The 20778-nt window shown below is 36.3% G+C and overlaps 1 protein-coding gene across 1 annotated transcript; it reads left to right on the plus strand.

The window, feature by feature from the left end:
- Positions 1-4235: 4235 nt before the first annotated feature.
- On the plus strand, positions 4236-6719 carry LOC133334744 (uncharacterized). Its single transcript, XM_061543072.1, has 2 exons — positions 4236-4683; positions 6190-6719. Exons 1-2 carry the CDS (start codon positions 4236-4238, stop codon positions 6717-6719), a joined length of 978 nt encoding a protein of 325 aa, XP_061399056.1.
- The last annotated feature ends 14059 nt before the right edge of the window (positions 6720-20778 follow it).

Below are 20778 nucleotides of genomic sequence, written 5' to 3' on the forward strand. Positions count from 1 at the left end.
GTGCATTTTACAGTCCGTGCACCCTACAATCAGTTTTAGTGATTTTTTGAATTTTTCCGAGTTTTCGACTCTTTATAATATTTCAAAAATATTTTTGTGAGCAATAGTTATCTTCGATACATTGTCATTGTTGTCGTGTCCCTGTCGTACATTCAACTAACTTTAAACTAATTGAAAACTAACTTTTTTTCAATTAGTAGTGGTTGATAAATCGACTTTTTTACCTGTAACCAACTGACTATTTTAACATTGTGATGTCCTACGAAGTAGTCAATTGTCCGAATTTGCACTACTTTCAGTTAACTTTATAGTCAGTTATCCAGCAGTTAACTTATAGTTAACTTTTTGCAGTTAGCTATATATATACTTGTTTAAATACGCTTTCAGTTAATTTTTTTTAAACTAACTATTTGTAAGTCAAATTGTAGTCAGAGAAAAGTTAGTTTTTTGCACGATAGGTGAAAAGCCACTATTTGTATCTTGCTGAAATAAAACGAGGTTTAAAAATTTACATTATTATAAAACAACAATTTATTAATATAAAAAAACATAACAAGGATCACATCATTTATCACAAAGATTTTTAAAAATTATTTAAACATTTGCGGTTTAATAATAAAAATAAAATTAATATTAGTTTTTGGTTTTAAAAATCTTAGGAATGGAAAAAATCAGTTTGCACATTTGTATTTTAAATAAAAAAATTGTTAAAAATATTAAATAAATTATTCGTTTTAGCTATTTTGTTTTGGATGCACTTAGAGTGGATGCAACGCTTCTTGCAACAAGGGATCGGCAGGCATCTGTTTAAATGATAAAAATGTATGAACATGAATATGATTTTAGATTTAAATCATATATATATATATATATATATATTCAAATGAGGATTTACCTGTTAGAACATAAGGAAAGTCATTCAAACGCTTTTCCATGAATCCCCTCTAAATTGATGTCCGTGCACAAATTATTTGCCATTATCCCTGTGAGGGCAAACGTCCCCTCAATATTGTTCTCATTGTATTTATCTGTGGAGTAAATAGAAATCATTTAATGGATACATAAATAAAATCAGAAATGTTATTATGAAACTTACATAGTCGTTACGATTATTTTATGCCTCAAATGTCGTTTACTCGCACTTCTCATAATTCATTTTTTTCTTCTGTATTAAAAAAATTGTGTGTTCAAACCACATTATTTATTACATTTAATTAAAAACTCAATGTAAAACTTTAGATAAAATCACAATACTTTATTCACAAACAAACAAACGACTTTCAATCGACAAATTAAACGCGGGATTTGTTGTTTACAAAATTACACTTCCAAGGCGTACATTAAAATTTACGCCGTTTAAATTGAAAGGCGTTGGTGGCCGATCGCCGATATTTTCATACATTTTTTTTGCATTGCGTAGTAGTGGCTTTGTAGCCAGTCTATACCAGCTAACTTTAAATTGGTTTTTTTGTAGTTAGCTACTCATTTGACGACAGGGGTATTATACGATACACTGCAAAAAAATTACGAAAACCTAAATACACTGCAAGAAATTTTAGTTGAATTTTAATTTTTTTTCTTAAAACTTATAAATTTTTGCTGGTTTTAATCACGTTAAACCACATTTTATTGTATTCACGATACAATAAAGATAAAAGTTCACGACTTTTTATAAATACAGTGTATTTTCAACATTTTATCCACAGCATCACGTGCTATTTTCTAATTTCTTTTGCAAATCTTCATTTATTTTTAGATTTTCATTTACAATTGTTGACATCACGTGTCAAAATCTTCAAGTTAATTGCATTTCGTGCAAAATATTCTAAAGTATTAATACTTTTGTGCATTTTCGTGCAAGCTTATCCATTGCAATTGTTTTTCAAACAACTCAGAAGAAATTACTTGGTGTAATTGCTACCATTTGGACAATTTATTACTACAAAATATAGTTTTCAACGAAAACTCTTACTTCCCCATATTTTTCTGAAATTAACTTCTCTATTTCACAATGCCAGTCACCCCTCTATATTTATTCATCCGAGCTACTGATGCTTTGGTTAAATTTGACGCCAAATTCAGTTCCCCACGGGACGAAGAGCTCGATGTCTATATTTTAGAACTACAGGGAGCTGAAGTCCAAAAGTTATGGGACAAGGTAGAAACAATGTTTGATAAATGTCTCAATTATTTGACAGAACAGAATAGCCTTAGGAAGACTTCACTGCTGCTGAAACCCAATTTGATGTAGCATACAATTGTTTCCTTAGGGTTCTCGCTGCTATCCATAGGAAATTAGATGAACTTCGGGCTCCGCCTACATCTTCTACACATGCAGATTTAAATGCTACGCATCAGTCAACCGGTGGCGAGGATAATTCTGTTCATAGGCTAAACTTACCACCCTGTGATATTGAAGTTTTTAATGGTGACTTCCTTAATTGGCCTACCTTTAGGGATTTATTTTCAGCCGTATATATTAACAATTCCGGCATTAGTGACATTGAACGCCTATGTCACTTAAACAAAAAGACCAGTGGCGACGCCCATGAAATTGTGGCTAAGTTTTCGCTTACCCACCACAATTTCGGTCTTGCGCGGAAAGCTCTTAAGCAAACTTACGACAATCCACGTATATTGGTGAACCACCAACTTAAACTCTTATTTGATTTGCCTGTTTTAGATAGTGAAACTATTTCAGGTTTAAAGAAATTGCAAAGGGGTATAAATGGATGCATATCATCCATGTCTAACTATGACGTCTCTACGGAAGATTGGGACCCTATTCTAGTGTTCCTATGCATTCAGAGACTTCCTAAAAATTGTGTCACACTTTGGGAACAAAGTGTTAAAGACAAGTCGGCTTTGTCTCCCTGGAAAGATTTGGATAACTTTCTTACGGAACGCATCCAAACTCTTAGTTGCTTGCGTGACATTCGAGGTATTGACCACGTCAAACCTCTTAGTAGTAAAAAGTTTCGTTCACATTTTACGAATGCTGGCACGAATCGATCCCCTAATTTTCCTCCAAATTCGTCTAAGCCTTCCAGACCATCTTCCAAAAATTTTTGTATTATTTGTCCACGACAAACGCATCATATCAGAGAATGCAAACAATTTCTAAGACTTTCAGTTCCTGAAAGATTTAATACCATTAGGAGATATAATTGTTGTTTAAACTGTCTATCCCCTAAGCATTTAGTAAAACATTGTAGTAGCCCTTACAATTGTAGCAGATGTAATCAAAGGCATCATACTCTGTTACACAGAGATACATCAATTGCTGGTGCGTCTTCGACGGCAGCAATTTCCCAAAGTAGGAACATAGCTTCTCCAAATCAACCATCCACCTCTACAGGTATTACGTCAGGCTCTTCTAATAGACAGGTATTCCATACCGCCCAGAGTAGAAACGTCCTATTAGGTACGGCAATGGTGAACATCGTTCATCAGGGTATCATGTACCCTGCCAGAGCATTAATTGATCCCGCCTCAGAAGCTTCATTTATTACAGAACGACTGCAACATCTGTTAGGTATACAATCGTCCACAACATTGGCTACTATTTGAGGGATTAATCAGACAGTATCGACTACGTCACGCAAATTATGTTCGATTTGCATAAGATCTCCATTGGACGCTTCGTTTTCTATGGAAACTACTGCCCTTATTCTCCCTAACATTTCCGGCAATCTGCCTTCTTTTACTGTCAATACTGACATTGGCAGATTCCAATTTATTCAAATGTCGTTCGGTTGACCTTTTGCTGGGAGCAGATCTTTATCCGAAGATCCTGTTACCGGGCACTCACACCCACATAGTAGAATCTCTAATAGCGCAAAATACGGTCTTTGGTTGGATCCTATTCCGGCGGTCCTATTCCTCCTCAAAATGTTCCGGTCTTCTCCACTAAGGTGACTTTTTCGGATGAAGAAAATATTGACAAGATTCTTCTTCGTTTTTGGTAACTAGAGCAAGTGCCTAAACGGCAAATATTGTCCCCTTCTGACCAATTATGTGAATCTTTGTATAAACGTACCACATATCGTGATCCGGACGGTAGGTACGTTGTAAGCCTTCCCCTCAAAAATGACTTAATTGGACAGTCGGACTTGGGTTTCTCAAGAACCAATTGTTTACGACAATTTTTTCGAAACGAGGCATCCCTACTTCGAAAACCACAAATTAAAGTAGTCTACGATCAAGTGGTAAATGAATATTTGAAATTGGATCATATGAGGCCAGTTGTTGCCGCAACAACAAACTCAACGGTTTGTTACTTGCCACACCACCCAGTAATTAATCCGGATAAACAGACTACCAAACTTCGAGTGGTTTTCAACGCCTCGAATAAAACTTCAAACGGGAAAAGTCTTAATGACATTTTACATGTGGGTCCCACACTGCAATTGGATTTAGCCCTGCTTATCCTTAGGTGGAGACTTTTTAAATTTGTTTTTAATTGCGACATCACACAGATGTACCGCCAAATACGTGTCGATCCGGCCCATACTCCACTGCAACGTATTGTTTTTCGGGATTCTCCTGAAAAACCTGTACAGAACTTTGAATTGCAAACAGTGACATTTGGCGTAAATTGCGCCCCCTACTTGGCCATACGTACGCTTTTACAATTAGCAGACGATACTGACGATGAATATCCGCTTGCTGCGCACATACTTCGTAGGTGCATGTACGTTGACGACGTACTTACAGGATATCATGACTTACGTACAGCATTAGAATCGCGCGATCAGTTAATATCCGCCCTTTCATCCGCTAAATTTGAATTAAGAAAGTGGACAGCAAATGACCGTACAATTTTGCAAAATCTTCCAACGGAAGATTTAATCGATGCTAAGGTCCTTTCCTTTATTGAAGCTAGCAGTTCTAAGCCATTAGGTATCAGATGGAATGCTCAGCTTGATTTGTTTTATTTCAGTGTGAGCGCCCTTCCCACAAAAGTTCACTATACAAAACGTGAAACATTGTCCACTATTGCCAAACTATTCGACCCATTAGGATGGTTAGGTCCAGTAATTGTAACCGCAAAAATAGTTATGCAGAAGATCTGGACAGATAAAATCGGCTGGGATGATAAACTTCTGTCCACGACAGAACGGGAATGGCGAAGTTTCGTGGACTGTTATCTGGATGTGAATTCCATTCATATTCCTCGATGGGTTCATTATACGCCAGATTGTTCCGCCGAACTTCATGTCTTTTCTGACGCCTCAGAAAAGGCATACGCGGGGGTGATATATATTCTGATAATAACTCCGAATAAAAATATTTATACAAACTAAAGTAGCCCCCCTAAAGTCAGTTTCTTTACCACGGTTAGAACTTTGTGGAGCCGTTTTAGCAACCGAATTATTAAAAAACATTCGGAATGAAATCGACATTTCATTCCAAAAGGTATTTTGTTGGACTGATTCTACGATCGTCCTCGCATGGCTTAGCAAAACTCCATCTACATGGACCACATTTGTTGCGAAACGTGTCAATAAAATTCAAGATGTTACAGATGTAAGCAGTTGGCATCATGTTCGTTCTGAAGAAAATCCTGCTGATTTAGGCAGCCGGGGGGTTTCGCCTTCTGAGCTAGCCTCATCACAACTTTGGTGGCATGGACCACACTGGCTACGCCAAGATAGCTCTCAGTGGGATATATCCCACAGTGCTCCCCTTGACACAGATGTAGAAATGCGCACAGTCAAGGTTCACGCTTCATTTTTTAATGATAATTTTGAAGATATTTTAGGAAAGTTTTCGACTTTAGACAAGGCTCTTCGAATCTTGTCTTACGTTTATAGATTTTTCCACAACACTCATCGTGCACATAGAGGTAATTACATTTACAATGATGATAACCTCACCAGTTCGGAGCTTAGAGCTACTAGATTACGTCTAGCTGTCATAGCTCAAAAAATGCATTTCCCAGATGAGTACCATAGGCTGTTGGATAGGGTCCCCCGATAAGTCGTTGTAAAACCTGTTATTTATTTAAGAACCGCTCCTGCTCTCAAATTATGGCCGCTCTTCCACCGGAAAGAGTAGCGTTTACAAGGCCTTTCACCACTACTGGTGTTGATTTCGCTGGTCCGTTTGACCTCAAATCCTTTACCGGCCGCTTAACAAAGATAACGAAAGGTTATGTATGTGTGTTTGTTTGCTTTTGTACGAAAGCAATTCATCTGGAAGCTACTTCTGATTTGTCTACGACAACATTTTTAGCAGCCTTCCAACGTTTCATATCCCGACGTGGCTGTCCAAAAACTATTTTCTCTGATAACGGCACCAACTTCGTTGGAGCTTCTAGAGAATTAGATCGAGATTTCAAAATCGTAGTGCAGGAATGTCGTAATGGTTTGTGTTGCCAGTATCAATTTCAAGAACTTTCGTGGCAATTTATACCTGCCGGCGCTCCCCATATGGGTGGCCTGTGGGAAGCCGCTGTAAAAAGTTTTAAACTTCATTTCCGTAAACAAGCTAAGAACTTAAAATTCACATTCGAAGAGTTATCGACGATACTCTCCCGAATAGAAGCTTGTTTAAATTCTCGTCCTTTGTGTCCCATGAACGACGACTTCCAAAATACGGTAGCACTTACCCCAGGTCAGTTTTTAATTGGATCTCCGATCCTAGCTCCCCCTGGTGAATCGGTTCCGGAAACTGAAAGCTCTGACTCAACAACTCTGCCTTCGGTGGAAAGATGAGTACTTGAAGAGTTTGCACAAAAGATATAAATGGAAGTTTCCGCAACGCGATTTACAAAAGGGTGATTTAGTTGTAGTACGTCAGGAAAACCTTCCCCCCACTTCGTGGAAATTAAGACGTATAATCGAGGTGCACCCGGGTTCTGATGGTCGAGGCAGAGGTATATACGGAAAACGGCACTATACGACGTCCGATTGTTAAGTTAGTCGCGCTACCATAATTGTCAAGGCCCATATTTCGAGTCGTCTTGGACAAACTCTTTAATTTTTTTCGCAAAATGAAAAAAATGTTTATTCATGAAACGATCTACGGTTTTATATATTTACAAATTTAAATCTTCGTTGTTGTGTTATAGCATCCTCTCTATTATTCACAGAAGATGGAAAATTTAGGAATGATGGCTGCTGTACTCCTAACCTTCGACGATGACATTCTCATGTCTGATGAGGAACGGGAGCTCGACGCCAAGGCTAATCCCACCAGGCTGTCCGGGTCCCAAAAATCTGCCCCTACATCCGAGGAAATTAACAATAAAAATCCGTCGTCGACGGTCCCTGAAGGTCCTTCAGGAGAACCGGTGGTGTCGCCACCTCTTTCGGCACCCCGCCGAATGAACCAGGGCTCGAAGAAAGCGTGCATAGTTTGCGCTGGCCAACACCACTTGCGAGAGTGCAAAAAGTTTCGGTCAATGAGTGTTGAGAGAAGACTGAGGGTGGTGGCTTTTCACAAATGCTGTGGGAATTGTTTGGCCACTAACCACACCATCCGCGACTGTTCCAGTCGTTACAGGTGCAAAACATGAAAAAAGGAGCACCATACATTGCTCCACCAGTCTTCTCCCAACAATAATGTTCCCGACTCCCATTCAGCCCAACCGTCGAAAAACCTACGTAAGCGTAGAACTGCCAAACGTCCGTCCGCTTCAACTTCCCTTCCTACTGCTGGTCCATCTTTCACTCACCGGCAAAACGTACCTGCCATCCAAACCGTAGCCACACTCGGACCAACGGTGGTGGTGCAGCTGTTGTCAAATGGTCAAAGAATTCCTGTCAGAGCTCTCTTGGATCCATGTGCTGGGCAGAGTTTAATATGTCGGTCATTGGCTGATAGACTTAAGCTATGCCTTGTTATGGTGGGTCCGGAGAGGTTCTGCCAGTTTTCCGTGGCATCATTTTACGATGGCACCCAGCAAATTAGTTTGTCGGCTCGAGTGATCGATCTGGGGCACCTTATCGCTCCCTCACAGTCTGTGTCCGTTGGCATAAAAGACCACTTTGCTGGCCTGCAATTAGCCGATCCTCGGTTTCACGAAGCTGCTGCAGTCAGTATGGTATTGGGCCCTGAAGTCTATCCCAAAATTTTTAAGCACCAGACTTATTCGAGCCCTGGTTTCCCATGGGCCCAGCTCACCATTATTGGTTGGGTTATTACGGGTCCATGTAGTATTTAAATAACACGCGATGGGCAATCTTCAATTGCTTATCTGCACGATTTGGCGAGTCATTTGTTTTAAAATAATAAAAAATTACGGGTTAGGTCTTGACGAGCCATTGCACGACCCTGCTCGTAGAGCAAAACTATTTTTAGAATATAAGTTGTTTTTTGAAAAAAAAGAAAAAGGAATTGAATAATATAAAAAAAAGAACTACATATACACACACATAAAACCTGTTCTTTATTAATTTTGCAACATAGCTGGATGTTGCAACGCGGGCGGCAATGATTAATTTGAAATATAATTCAGTTTTAATTAAAGTAAATTGTAACCCCATCGTTAGATTTTGTTCACTACCTTTGTATACGTCTTTGAGTATTTCGTACTAAAGACAAAAGGTAGTAGCAAAATCTAACGAGTAACTTTGCCTAAGCGCCGCTTTGCGACCTCTTAGCTTTTCATACAATCACTCGTTCTTTGGTTCACGACCAGAAATCATCAAACCCTGTAGAAAAGGTAATTTTATATTGTTCCACGAACAAATATCAATAAAAAAAAACCAAATATACGTTTGGTCAAAAATTCTAATCATCAACGCAAACAATAGGTTTAAATGTGTTCTTCAATTTGTCGGCCTTATCCTGCTCACCCATTTTAATGCTTTGACACTTTTTTTTCAATACATTTCGCGAGTGAACAAGGCGTTTCAACATTTCATTTTCCATGGTTTCAAATATACTAAAAGGATTTACTTATAATAGGAATATTTTATCAATATCAATGTTAGAAATCCATATTTTTCTTTCCAACACACGCGACACATTTCATTAATGTCATATAATCATATTAGCATTGTCCCGCACCAAATGCTTTGGAATGCGTGTATATGTTTGACATAGGTGAAAATAGTCAACATGTTTATGCCGACCCACACTAAAGTAGATTTTTATATTATTTTGCTTATCGCAAGCCACATCATCAAATGTCATAACTGAGTTTAGTTCTTCAGGTTTCATAACATCATCATTACTACTGAAAGTATACAATCCCATACCATTTACGAATGAAATAAGTTTCTTCAGATATTCATATTTCGGTTGATATAGAGATTTTGAATATATGTAAATATTGTGAAACTTTAATCCATTAGGACTTTCTATCAAGCTAAGCATCACATTATTCTTCAAACAATTTGATGGTCCAACAATTAAGGCTCGTATAGTATTAGGTAATAAAGTACTATGTCTGGGTATCTTCCTTTGTGTAAAATCCGCATTTTGTACGGAAATGTTAGTCTGTTGCTCAACTAATCGCATTTTACAACTGACAAATTATTATATATACAATGGCTATTTATTCTTTTTTGTTTGTTTAAGGGAACCCCACCCATTCTTGATTTTCATTTTTCAAGATTTTCAAAGGGCTGGTAAATCAATACCAATGCTTGTTAAGGTATGTAACTTTGCATATATATATTTGAAGATGTAAAAGAGAAGAAAAATAATTCACAAAAAATTTGTGCTGTTTTTGTAACTAAAGAAAAGTCCTTATTTTTGATGGCGGGCATGATAACTTCTCAATGGAACATCGGAATCCGAAAATTCCAACGGTGGTAGAAAGAGTACATGTCTGGCTCTTGTATGAACTAGGATTATTGACTTCGCTGTAAAATTAACAAAATGGCGGACCTTTGAAAAAATATTTTTGGAAAATCGACGATTTTTGACCAAAAACTAAGTTTAAAAATAAGGAAGATCTTCACCGATTAGCTTTATCCTAGTTCATACGATAGCTATACACTTACAGAGAAACGTGTAAAATTTTGGAATCGATTGGGTTATTAGTTTTTGAGTTATCGTGCCCGACATTCGTTTAGATAAAAACGCTTTTAAATTTTGAGAAGCCCTTTAGCCGTCACTTGATGCTGACAGAATAAATCGGCTATATCTTCTAGAGTTCTTGAGATATTCACATGAAATTTTGTAGGGACATTTTTGAACTAGTGTAGATTCGAATGGGGGGGGCCCTTAAAAAAAGATATAAAATGATTGTTTATAGCAAAATGGCAATTATTAGCGATAAAACTGTTAGAGGAGGAGAGTTGGTAAATAAATTTATAAACAATTTACCAGTGGAGCTTCATCTACCAGGTTATAAATTTTGTGGACCCGGAACAAAGCTTATGAAACGATTGGAAAGGGGAGATAAAGGTATTAATCCATTGGATTCAGCGTGTAGAAAACACGATATTGCTTATTCACAAAACACAAATTTTGAGCAACGACATATTGCTGATCGAGAAGTAGATGAAAGGGCCTGGGAACGAGTAAAAGCAACAGATAGTAGTATTGGAGAGAAACTTAGTGCATATCTCGTTACGAACACTACGAAGGCAAAAACAAGGCTTGGTCTGGGTTTGGATAATAAAAAATCTAAAAAACTATCAGGCCAACAGATTTTTAAAAACGCTGTTAGAAATGTAACATCAACTTTAAAAACTATAAAACCCAATGACCTTAATGCAGCCATAAAAGTAGCAAAGAAAGAAATTCAAAAGTCATTTCATGGAAATAAGTCAAAGGTGGTTATACCTAGATTAATAAGGGTTCCAAAAAAGGAGGATTTCTTCCACTTATACCAATTCTAACAGGGCTTGGAGCTTTGGGTGCCCTTGCATCAGGTAGTTCAGCAATTGCAAATGCTGTTATGAATGCTAAGAAAGGAAAACAACAACTGGAAGAGCAAACTAGACATAATAGAACCATAGAAGCCATAGCAATGGGTAAAGGCCTCTATCTTAAACCTTACAAGAAGGGATATGGTATATATGTGGATCACTCATCAAAAAACTAATAAAACTGCTTCCTAAAGCACCACTCACTGACATATATGTATATATACCTCATTTTAGAGGTGTTTATATGCGTGATAGATTACCAAAACAACCATATATAAAAGAATGTGGAATGCTAAATTTAGATGTTTATAGTGGAACTGGATCACATTGGGTGGCATATTACAAAATCAAAAATATGATTGAATATTATCATAGTTTCGGAAATCTGCAACCTCCAAAAGAAATATTAGACTACTTGAGATCAAATGTAACAAATAATTAAAGAAGAGATCAATATTCCACATTTGTTTAAAGTTTTTGTTGAAAATGAATAAATATAATATTTAGAGAAGAAACTCATCCAGTCAAAATTTACACACCCAAGAAGATGCACGAAATTGATCGAACTGATATAGCATTGGTGGATTTTCAGTATTGTCACGGAAATCACAAGGGTATATTTATTAAAGAACTATCATATATGTGTGGTGCATCTGTCGTTCCAAATAATTTCTTTTTTCGACCATCTTTCAATGCAAGAGGATTGACAGTAGAATCATGCAAAACAAATGCTTATTGCAAGAAATATGTAAATGGTCTTGACTGGATGGATGGAAATATTGACTACAATGATGTCGAAGATGTTCTCAAACCATTAAACGATTACAAATATATATTTGTCGTTGGAAAAGAAAAGAAGAAATTATTTGTATTTAAAAAAAATTGAATAATATTGGAAACTTAATATATATAATTCAGAAAAACATAAACAAAAAAAAGCATTTAATTTTTTGAATATTTTATTTACAGAATAAATATTAACATGAATAATGCTGCATCTGGAACCAATTCAAGAATCAATAAATCCAATATTTTGAGTTTAATTGCACATTGTTTGTGATTCGCCTTCTCATCAAGGGGCAACCATATGACCATCTTAAATGTTCTACAACTGGACTATCAGTTTTCTCCCAATGAAGGATGACAACTTTACAAAAGTAACATTTAGTTACATCTCCTACTGCAGTATAATAAAGACCAACCGCTGTCATTGTTTTAGGATCTGGGTACGATAATGGCCAACAGTTAAAAGTTTTTAAACGTTCGTCTTCTCTATTAAGTAGACACACCTTTCCCTCTCAAGATATTCCATCAAACTATATTATGATCTGAAGCAAACTTAATAAATATTAAATGAAATAACTCTAAAAATAATTTCCAAATATTTATTTATTAAAAATTTTATGCTAAGTAGGGTGGATAATAATATTTGGATTGATTTATTTGTTTCAATTCCAATTTGTAGGCAGAATTTTCACATTCATCACGCAATGGTAATTTTGTTATGGAATATCCCAATTCCTTGACCTCTTCATCCCCCAAAGATAGAAACCTCGATGGCAAGTATAGTATTGCGTCATCTAATTTCAGGACAATCTTTTCTCCATATTTCGTATGTCTCCTGTAGGCTCCATTAAATATATATTCCTGGTTGTCATCCATCTCCTTCACCCTCACAATTTTTTTTTTATTTGAAGGAGTTGAATAAGTTTACTAAATTTGTATGTATTTGACATTATTGCTTAAGTATTTATTTAAGACTAATTTTCATATGAAAATTAGTCACTATTTATACAAAAACCTTACCCCATGAATTCAATTTGTATTTTTCTTACATTTTTACTCTCTCACTCTCTCTGGAAAATAAGAGTAATTACATTTATCCCACCCCCATTACTCAATCATCAACTATCAACCAAATTAAAAAAAAAAAAATAATAAAACAAATATTTTTTTTATTTTTCATTTATTCTTTATTCTTTATAAATGTTGAAAACTGTTTTAATCTTTGATTATCTTCACAATTATCGAATTTAGAAACTATTCTTAAATATGTTTCTATATTTTGGTCAATATGTTTATCAATATCTCGAATTATTTCTAGTAATTCGGGATTATGTATTATTTCAACAGAAAGTATAGTTGATTGATCGGGAAAATTTTCCGAATTCTATTAATCATCATACTATCAAAATTTTCTCCAGCCGTTATACAAATATCATCGTCGACGTCGTCCAGGAAAAAGTCCATGGTATCGTCCCGTTGAATATGAATTTCCCGGATGCCATCCTTGGCATACCTTTCTTCACTGATAGCAGTAACTTTAAATAAAAATTGATTTTCTCCGGAGCTTTCTAGCTTACTACATTCCTTTATTAAAGATGACTCCATTTTAATATTTAAAAAGTTGGCTGAAACTGAATGATTTCTTCAAGCCTCAGCCCGTTTCAAAGCCTTTAAATGTTTACACTAAAATCCTTCTGATAAGGAATGTATTAGAGAATACTGCGTGCAATAGGAAAACAAACATTTTAATGGATTTCTTGTATTTAATTACTCTGAATGCAAAAGTGGGTTTTGCTAGCTCAATATTAAAATTTCCATTTTAAACTCCACACAATGATATTCATTTACACAGAATCATTGCAACAGTGAATGGCAACCATATTTAATATGATCATAAATAAACATGACCATGTCTTTTATTAACATACATTTTATTAGTTGTAAATTCCATAATTTCATACAAAATATTACTAACAATCAAACCATAGGTCGTTGTGAAAAAATGTCCATAAGGATTGTCCTTCTGGTATATATGTTGCCAGTACATAATCATCTGCGTATTCCCCCGCCTTTAAAATAGCATTATCACCATCCTCATCCATTTTTCTGATATCCTCGATACTCTTACTAGAAATATATCCGCGGCTGCATCTTCCTCCAGCATACGACATGCTTCCTTTGTTGTTGAATCAGTTTTATTCTAAGTCAGGTTTAGTTAAAAACTGAATAACTTCTTCAAGTCTAACTCCGCTTTTAAACATTTCAGAACAATTTACATTGACAGTGGATTATATCTCAAATCTTCTTGTAATAATTGAACTTGATTAAGAAAAATAATATTTTCATGTAGTTGTGGAACACTGTTCGCACTCAATCAATATATTCGTTGCATACAAATCATTGAAGCTGTCCTCTATATTCCTCTCCCCATGTTCCTCTTGTATCCAAACATTTCGTAAACACATATTTGTTCCTGTCTTTTCCCTTTTTACTCCTAATCATAGTTGCATAAGATTTCGAAATTAATTATGCTGTTTATCATATTTCTGTCCAATGGCTCTTATCAACAAGTGTTCACCTGTTTATTTTTGGCGCCCATCAGTCTTTAAAATCATACAAAACCATGCGCCTGTGTCCTAATACCGCTGACCATTTTTACCGATACAATTGATGTATGTTGTTGTTTGTTGATATTCTCAATAGTCCCTACAGTTTGTTTCCCATATTTGTCCCCCTTCCCCTTGTAAACATTTCGGTAAGCTCCGCGCATGCCCAACACTCAACGATGCTCGATTTAACATAAACACATTGGTATTAATATGATCAGAAATAAACATAACTACCATCAAACTCAAAGCTAGGGCGTACATATTCCTCTCCCACCGTTTCCTCTTGTATCCAAACATTTCGTAAACACATATTTGTTCCTGCCTCTTCCCTTTTCACTTCTAATCATAGTTGCATAACATTGCGAAATTCATTATGCTGTTTGTCCCCCCCTTTCCCCTTGCCACATATTTGCCACCCTTTCCACGCATGCCCAACACTCAACGATGCTAAATTTAACATAAACACATTGGTATTAATATGATCAGAAATAAACATAACTGCATCTGTCTCTTCATGCCGCTGACCAATTTTATCGATACAATTGATGCATGCATGTTGTTGTTGTTATTCCCTATAGTTTGTTCCTCATATCTGTTCCCCCTTCCCCTTTTAAACATTTCGGTAAGCTCCGCGTACACATAGTTTGCCATTCCTAATATTCTTAAACCGAACGGACACACACACACGCACACACATTGCCTTACTCAAGGTCAAGAGCGCGCCCACACACGTCGATCAACACAGTTTGCGAACCGAGACACACACACATACATACATAAATTGCCATACTCAGAACGGAGGATCACACACACCCACACACTATTTGTAAACAAAAGCGCACGTGTTCACACATTCACGGACTGACAGACTATTTGTTTACTGTAATTTTATACTTTAATGAGTTTTTGACCATTTTAATGACATCTGGCTAATCCTTTGTATTTTAAACCCTACATCCATATGTTACTAAAGTTTGCTACCGATTCTGCTGGCGAGCAATATTTGAGGAAGAATAAGTGTGAGTTGTTTTATGGGATGGGGAAACTTCCTCTCCCACCATCAAAACAATAAGCAGGCAGCAGCAAGCGCTAAATGTGGTGCAGATTAATCTGCATCACTGTAGAGCAGCAGCTGCTGAACTGCTTTTCACCCTCTCTCATCCAGGAACCGTATCTTTATAAACGTTAGGTGACTGGCTTGAGCGACAAAAAAATACACGGTTTTGACCGCCTTCACTTCACTTCTAATTTCAGCAGTGGAGATATACGATAGTTAGGCTGGATAGGGGCAGCTCCAAACCTGTGATAGTCCCCGCCGTTTATCTCCCTTATGAGGCTGCTGACCCGCCCGGTATGGAAGTACACCGCTTAATGGAGGAGATGAGCAGAAATGGTGATCTCATCATCGGGTGTGACGCCAATGCACATCACTTTTACTGGGGAAGCAGTAACACCAATACGACAGGTGAGTCCATTTTTGAGTTTATACATCACTATAATCTTAGAATTTGTAATAGGGGCAATACACCAACTTTCGTTAACAGAGTGAGAGGTGAAGCCATTGACATAACCCTGACTAATATGGACGACTCTGGGGTTATGAACTGGGAGGTATCTGAGAAATGCTGCTTTTCGGATCACAGACTGATATATTTCAAGATTCCTACCTCCAGAGGTAAGCAGAAGCCTTATAGGAATCCTCGGAAGAAAAGCTGGGACATATTCAAAGCAACAACAGCTGCCTCAATCCTGGGTCATAAAGATCTTAAAAAGATTCAGGATGTTGAGGAAGCTGTGAACAATGTTACGGTCACTCTTCTGAAGTGTTATAAGGCTTCATGTCCTTATATAGCACAGTAGAGTTTGGGACGTTTCTAGAGAACAGTTCAATAGGTAAAAAAACGAAAAGGCTAAAAGTGAGTCTTGGGTCTGCCATAGTTAGTCAACGAAGCGGCCAGATTTCGCAGAGTACTATCTAAAGATCCAAAATCTATAGGTAGTATGAAGCGAAGTGATGGAACGTGGATAAACTCTGGCAATGAGACTCTAGATCGTCTATCGTCCTGGTTGTAAGGACTATAGGGAGGGTGCGCAGTGGGGGGAGGAGAAGCTGATAGAAAATACTATAAGCTACCAAAAACTGGTATAGGCGATAAATAGTTTTCAACCCTATAAATTTCATGGCCCAGATGGTATAACACCGGCCATGCTGCAACACGCAGATGAACGAGTATTAGCCCCTCTGCAAGACATTTTAGTCTATGGAAAGAGGTAACAGTGACCTTCATCCCGAATGCCGGGAAGCAGAGTCATACGTTACCAAAAGACTATAGACCGATTAGCCTCTCTTCCCTTCTACTCAAGACTTTAGAAAGGTTACTAGGCTCAGAAATTTGAAATACTATTGACCAAAGCAAACATGCATACATCAAAGGCAAATCAGTGGATACAGCCTTACATTACGTGGATGGATGCATCGTGAAGAATATGGAGTCCTCTGGCTACACTTTGGCAGCATTCCTCGATATTGAGGGAGCTTTTAAAAATATGAAGCTAGTAGCCATCCATTATGCTCTCGTAAGCTCAGGTATCCCCCCACTTCTAACGGACTGAGTTGATAATTCTGGAAAGCAGAATTTTGAAAATAGTGACATTGAAGGGAATGAGATAGCCGACGAGCTCGCTCGAGGGGGCTCACAATTGACAATCTTCCGATTGAGTGATCTGTGAAACCATCCATTGGCTATTTCATGGGCAAAATCGGCGACTACCTCGCCGTAGAGATAGTCGGTAACATATGGTCGAGAGTACCTGGTTGCAAAAAAATCTATCTGGCCTGAATTCTCTCACAAAAGAACTTCTTCGCTGCTGGCATATAATAAGAGAGAGTTCAAAATCATTGTGGGGCTGTTATGATCCCCACAGTGATTTCGAACTTTCTCACTGCATGATTAGATCTCTTACTTCGAAATGGGATTCCGGAGAGAGATCTTCTGTAAATGCCCATCGCTGATTGGCAGAAGACATAAAAAGTTTGGAAGATATGAAATTTATAATCTAGCCTTCTTCTCTAAAAAAGACCCCAAACAGAGGCTTTGTCAAAAATCTGACATGGCTAAAATTACCAATTCCACTCTCTCTTCTTTTTGTCTTTGTAGGTAAAAAAAGATGGTCACAATGGACATTAGTCTTCGAGTGGACTGTTGTTACTAACAACCGTACATCCCTAACCTAACTCACACATCAAATTCGTACACTGAGAATGAAGGAGAACAGGAACAATTCAGCCCATAATAAAGGTAGATAAAGTTTACGAAATTATGAAGAACTCGACCAAATTATGAAGAGCTCGACTATACCAAAGTTTTTTTGTGTATTAGAATGGTTTTTACAATTATACTATACTAGCTGATCCCGTGGCGCTTCGCTGCCCATACTAAAGTTATTAACATTAAGTAGTTAGCGTCGAAAACTATTTGTAGGTTTTTTTCTTAGTGTAATATCAGTAATAATTTCGTAGCAGCCGGTTTATGTATTAGTATATAAGATTCTATTCAATAGATTACAAATACATTTTTAAATAATCTTTAAATAACGGTGGTAGTATTAAAAAAATTAGTTTGACTTTTCTAATCAGTTGTAATAGTACCATACACATATAAATTTTCTCCAATATTTTCATGTTTCTCATTAATCGTTCCAAGACCACTAAAATCCATCATTTATATTACAGAAATTTTTTATGTGTATATTCTCAACGATTTCCCCATGATATGATTGGGATCCCTTTCTCACTCCGATTAATATCGCTTATATACCTAACGTATGATACTTGTTAAGTTTGAGTTGTGTATTTTTAAAATTCACAATAATGCATTATGACATCATAATATTTTTACCGAACCTAGATATAGTATTGTTATTCTTAAGAAACCATGATCAAGTCCGATGATAGGATTTGTGGCATTTGAGTTAGTCATTTCCTCTATACATCCTTGAAATATATCAGCTATAATGATAAGCCACAATAGATTTCGGACTTTTATAACTTTTATTTCACAATCAGTATTTCTCTTTTGGATATCTCCCATATTGAATTCATAGTCTTTTTCTTCAATGGTGGTTAATTTTTTAAAATTAAAAAAATCCAAATTTTATTTTTTGCACAAATTGACAAAATGTAAACATTTGAATGTCAAAAATTTTTCATTTTACACAAATTTTATTCCAATATAGCAGACCCGGCAAACGTTGTTTTGCCGTATCCGAATTGCATCAATTTAGGCTTTGTAAAAATTAACGACCTCATGAAAAATATATTTCAGAAACTATTTACCATTTAAATTATGTGATATTTCAGCAATAAAAAATACGCATAATATTTTCCTCATTTTGATCATATACAATTCATAAGTCCTTTGAAACATCAAACTTGTTCCAGACCTTCTTGATTTATAAAAGGTAACTGTTTTGATAGCAGGACCTAGTGCGATTCAGTTCAAACACATAAATTTGAACTGACACTTAGTATCCAAATTAATTTCCTTGCAAGCACATAAACTTGAAGGAAGCCGCCTAAATAGTAATTAAAACTCTTAGTTTAGTCACTACAAAAGACGACTGAATTTTCTTTATTTCTGGCTTTCTTTATATACAAAATTTCTTAACATAATTAATTACAAAATGCTATTGATAAATGCTGATAAATTAATAGTAATGTAGGTCGGCTACTAGTAGACATTAAATGCTATGTAAGCAAAATAAATAAATGTGTTAAAGAAAATTATAAAACATTGCAAAAGTGAATGAACTAGTGGCCGATGAACTAAAATAAAGAAAATTAACTGTGACAATAAAATAGTCCAAATATGTGACATAATAATGCTGTATAAGCAGTTTAGAACTTATAAATATGTAGGTGTGCTTGAGATTATTTATTGTTTTGTATTGGTAATTGAATCTAAAGTATGTTTATAGAACAATAACAAAAATATTTATGTATGTTTTAACATTCTCCGCCGCGTTGACATTGTTCAAGTAATGAGTGCGCCTGGGTTGGATGCATGTGGGGATGACTCCATTGTAACATCGATTGTTGATTGATGAGATCTTATAGCTGGTGTAGGGATGAATTGAGATGGCTTCTTAAATTTTGTGTGGATCCTCCAACTCAGCAGGCCAAGTAAAATAAGAATGCAGCAAGCTAAAGATGCGTAGCTAACTGCATGATGATGTTGATTTGATGAGTGTATTAATTGTGGTAGGTGCTTTAGCGTTGATTCATGCAACTGTTTTTGTATATTATCCAATTCTTCTTGATGAATCTTGTAAGAGGTGGCATTGTTATTTGTTGAAACCTTTTCAATTTCCTCTTGTCGACTTATATATTGAATGCCTTTCAATCTTACATAGGATGTATGTAAACTACTGGAAGCTGCAAAATGTCCATGTATCGTAACAAATTTGTTTTTTATTACGCAGTTAGGACCAATTTCCATTATTCCGGAATTTTTAATGATGATGAGGTTGGTTTCAGTTCCGCATACCATGGAAGATTCAATATCGGCTGTAGTAGCAAAGATCCATTTATTTTGATGATGTAATTGACTCCAAACTGCTGTTCCAGTAATTTTGTGAAGACGGCAATTGCTAGTTGATTGGTTATTGAAGATATTGATCTCGCAAGGGCTAACAATTGCATTTTTCTTGAGTATTGACTGCTGATTTCTGCAAATATATTCATCATCGTTTGGTTGGAGGCAGCTTGATATATCCTCTGAATTGAAAAGAATATATTCTTCTCTATGTGCATCGGTAGATATGTATTCCGTTTCTGGCTGAATGGCGATTAAGGTGTCATTATGTATTGTTGGAACTGCAACTATTTTGAACAACTCAAAAAACTGTTGGTTAACTAAGGGTATCCTCACTTCAAAAATGATTTCATATTTTGTAACTGCCCCTTTGACACTCATAAGCTTATAAAGTTGAATCAAATTGTCACCTGCTGTTGGCAAAGCATGTGAAATTGGAAGATTAGCCTTGATGACACTAATTTCTTCTTTCAATTGATGAGGAGCCAATAACAGGGGACTGATTTTTCCATGATGAGTATCAGTAAGTACATTAATGATTTCGGCCTGTGTTCTCTGAAGGTTTATTGCGGATAACATCAAATGCGTTGATAGAAGTCCAAACAGTTGAGAATTGTTGAATTGGGCGGATTCTTCAGCTATATCGTTATTGTGTTTGTCAACCATTTTCAAAATCTCCCGTATTTTTTGGTGAGTGTTAATCTCATCCTGTTTTATAACATTAATAGTTGAATCAATTATTGAAGTCTGGTTTTTCAATAGACTGATTATGTGGTCCTGTTCGCTTTTTGCCTGGTTGATAGTCTTTGACATCTCTTCTGCATAGTCCGCATCAAGAACGCCAAAAAGTGAGTGCGCAATATTGCCAATTATGTTGAATGGAGATCTTTTTACACGTTTATTGATGAATAATTCCTTGTCTTGTAGTAATTCATTTTTCATCTGCTTCAAATTGTT

The sequence above is a fragment of the Musca vetustissima genome, unplaced genomic scaffold, assembly GCF_032173495.1.
Source record: "Musca vetustissima isolate MV318-11 ecotype Yass unplaced genomic scaffold, APGP_CSIRO_Mvet_v1 utg34533, whole genome shotgun sequence".
Classification (NCBI taxonomy): domain Eukaryota; kingdom Metazoa; phylum Arthropoda; class Insecta; order Diptera; family Muscidae; genus Musca; species Musca vetustissima.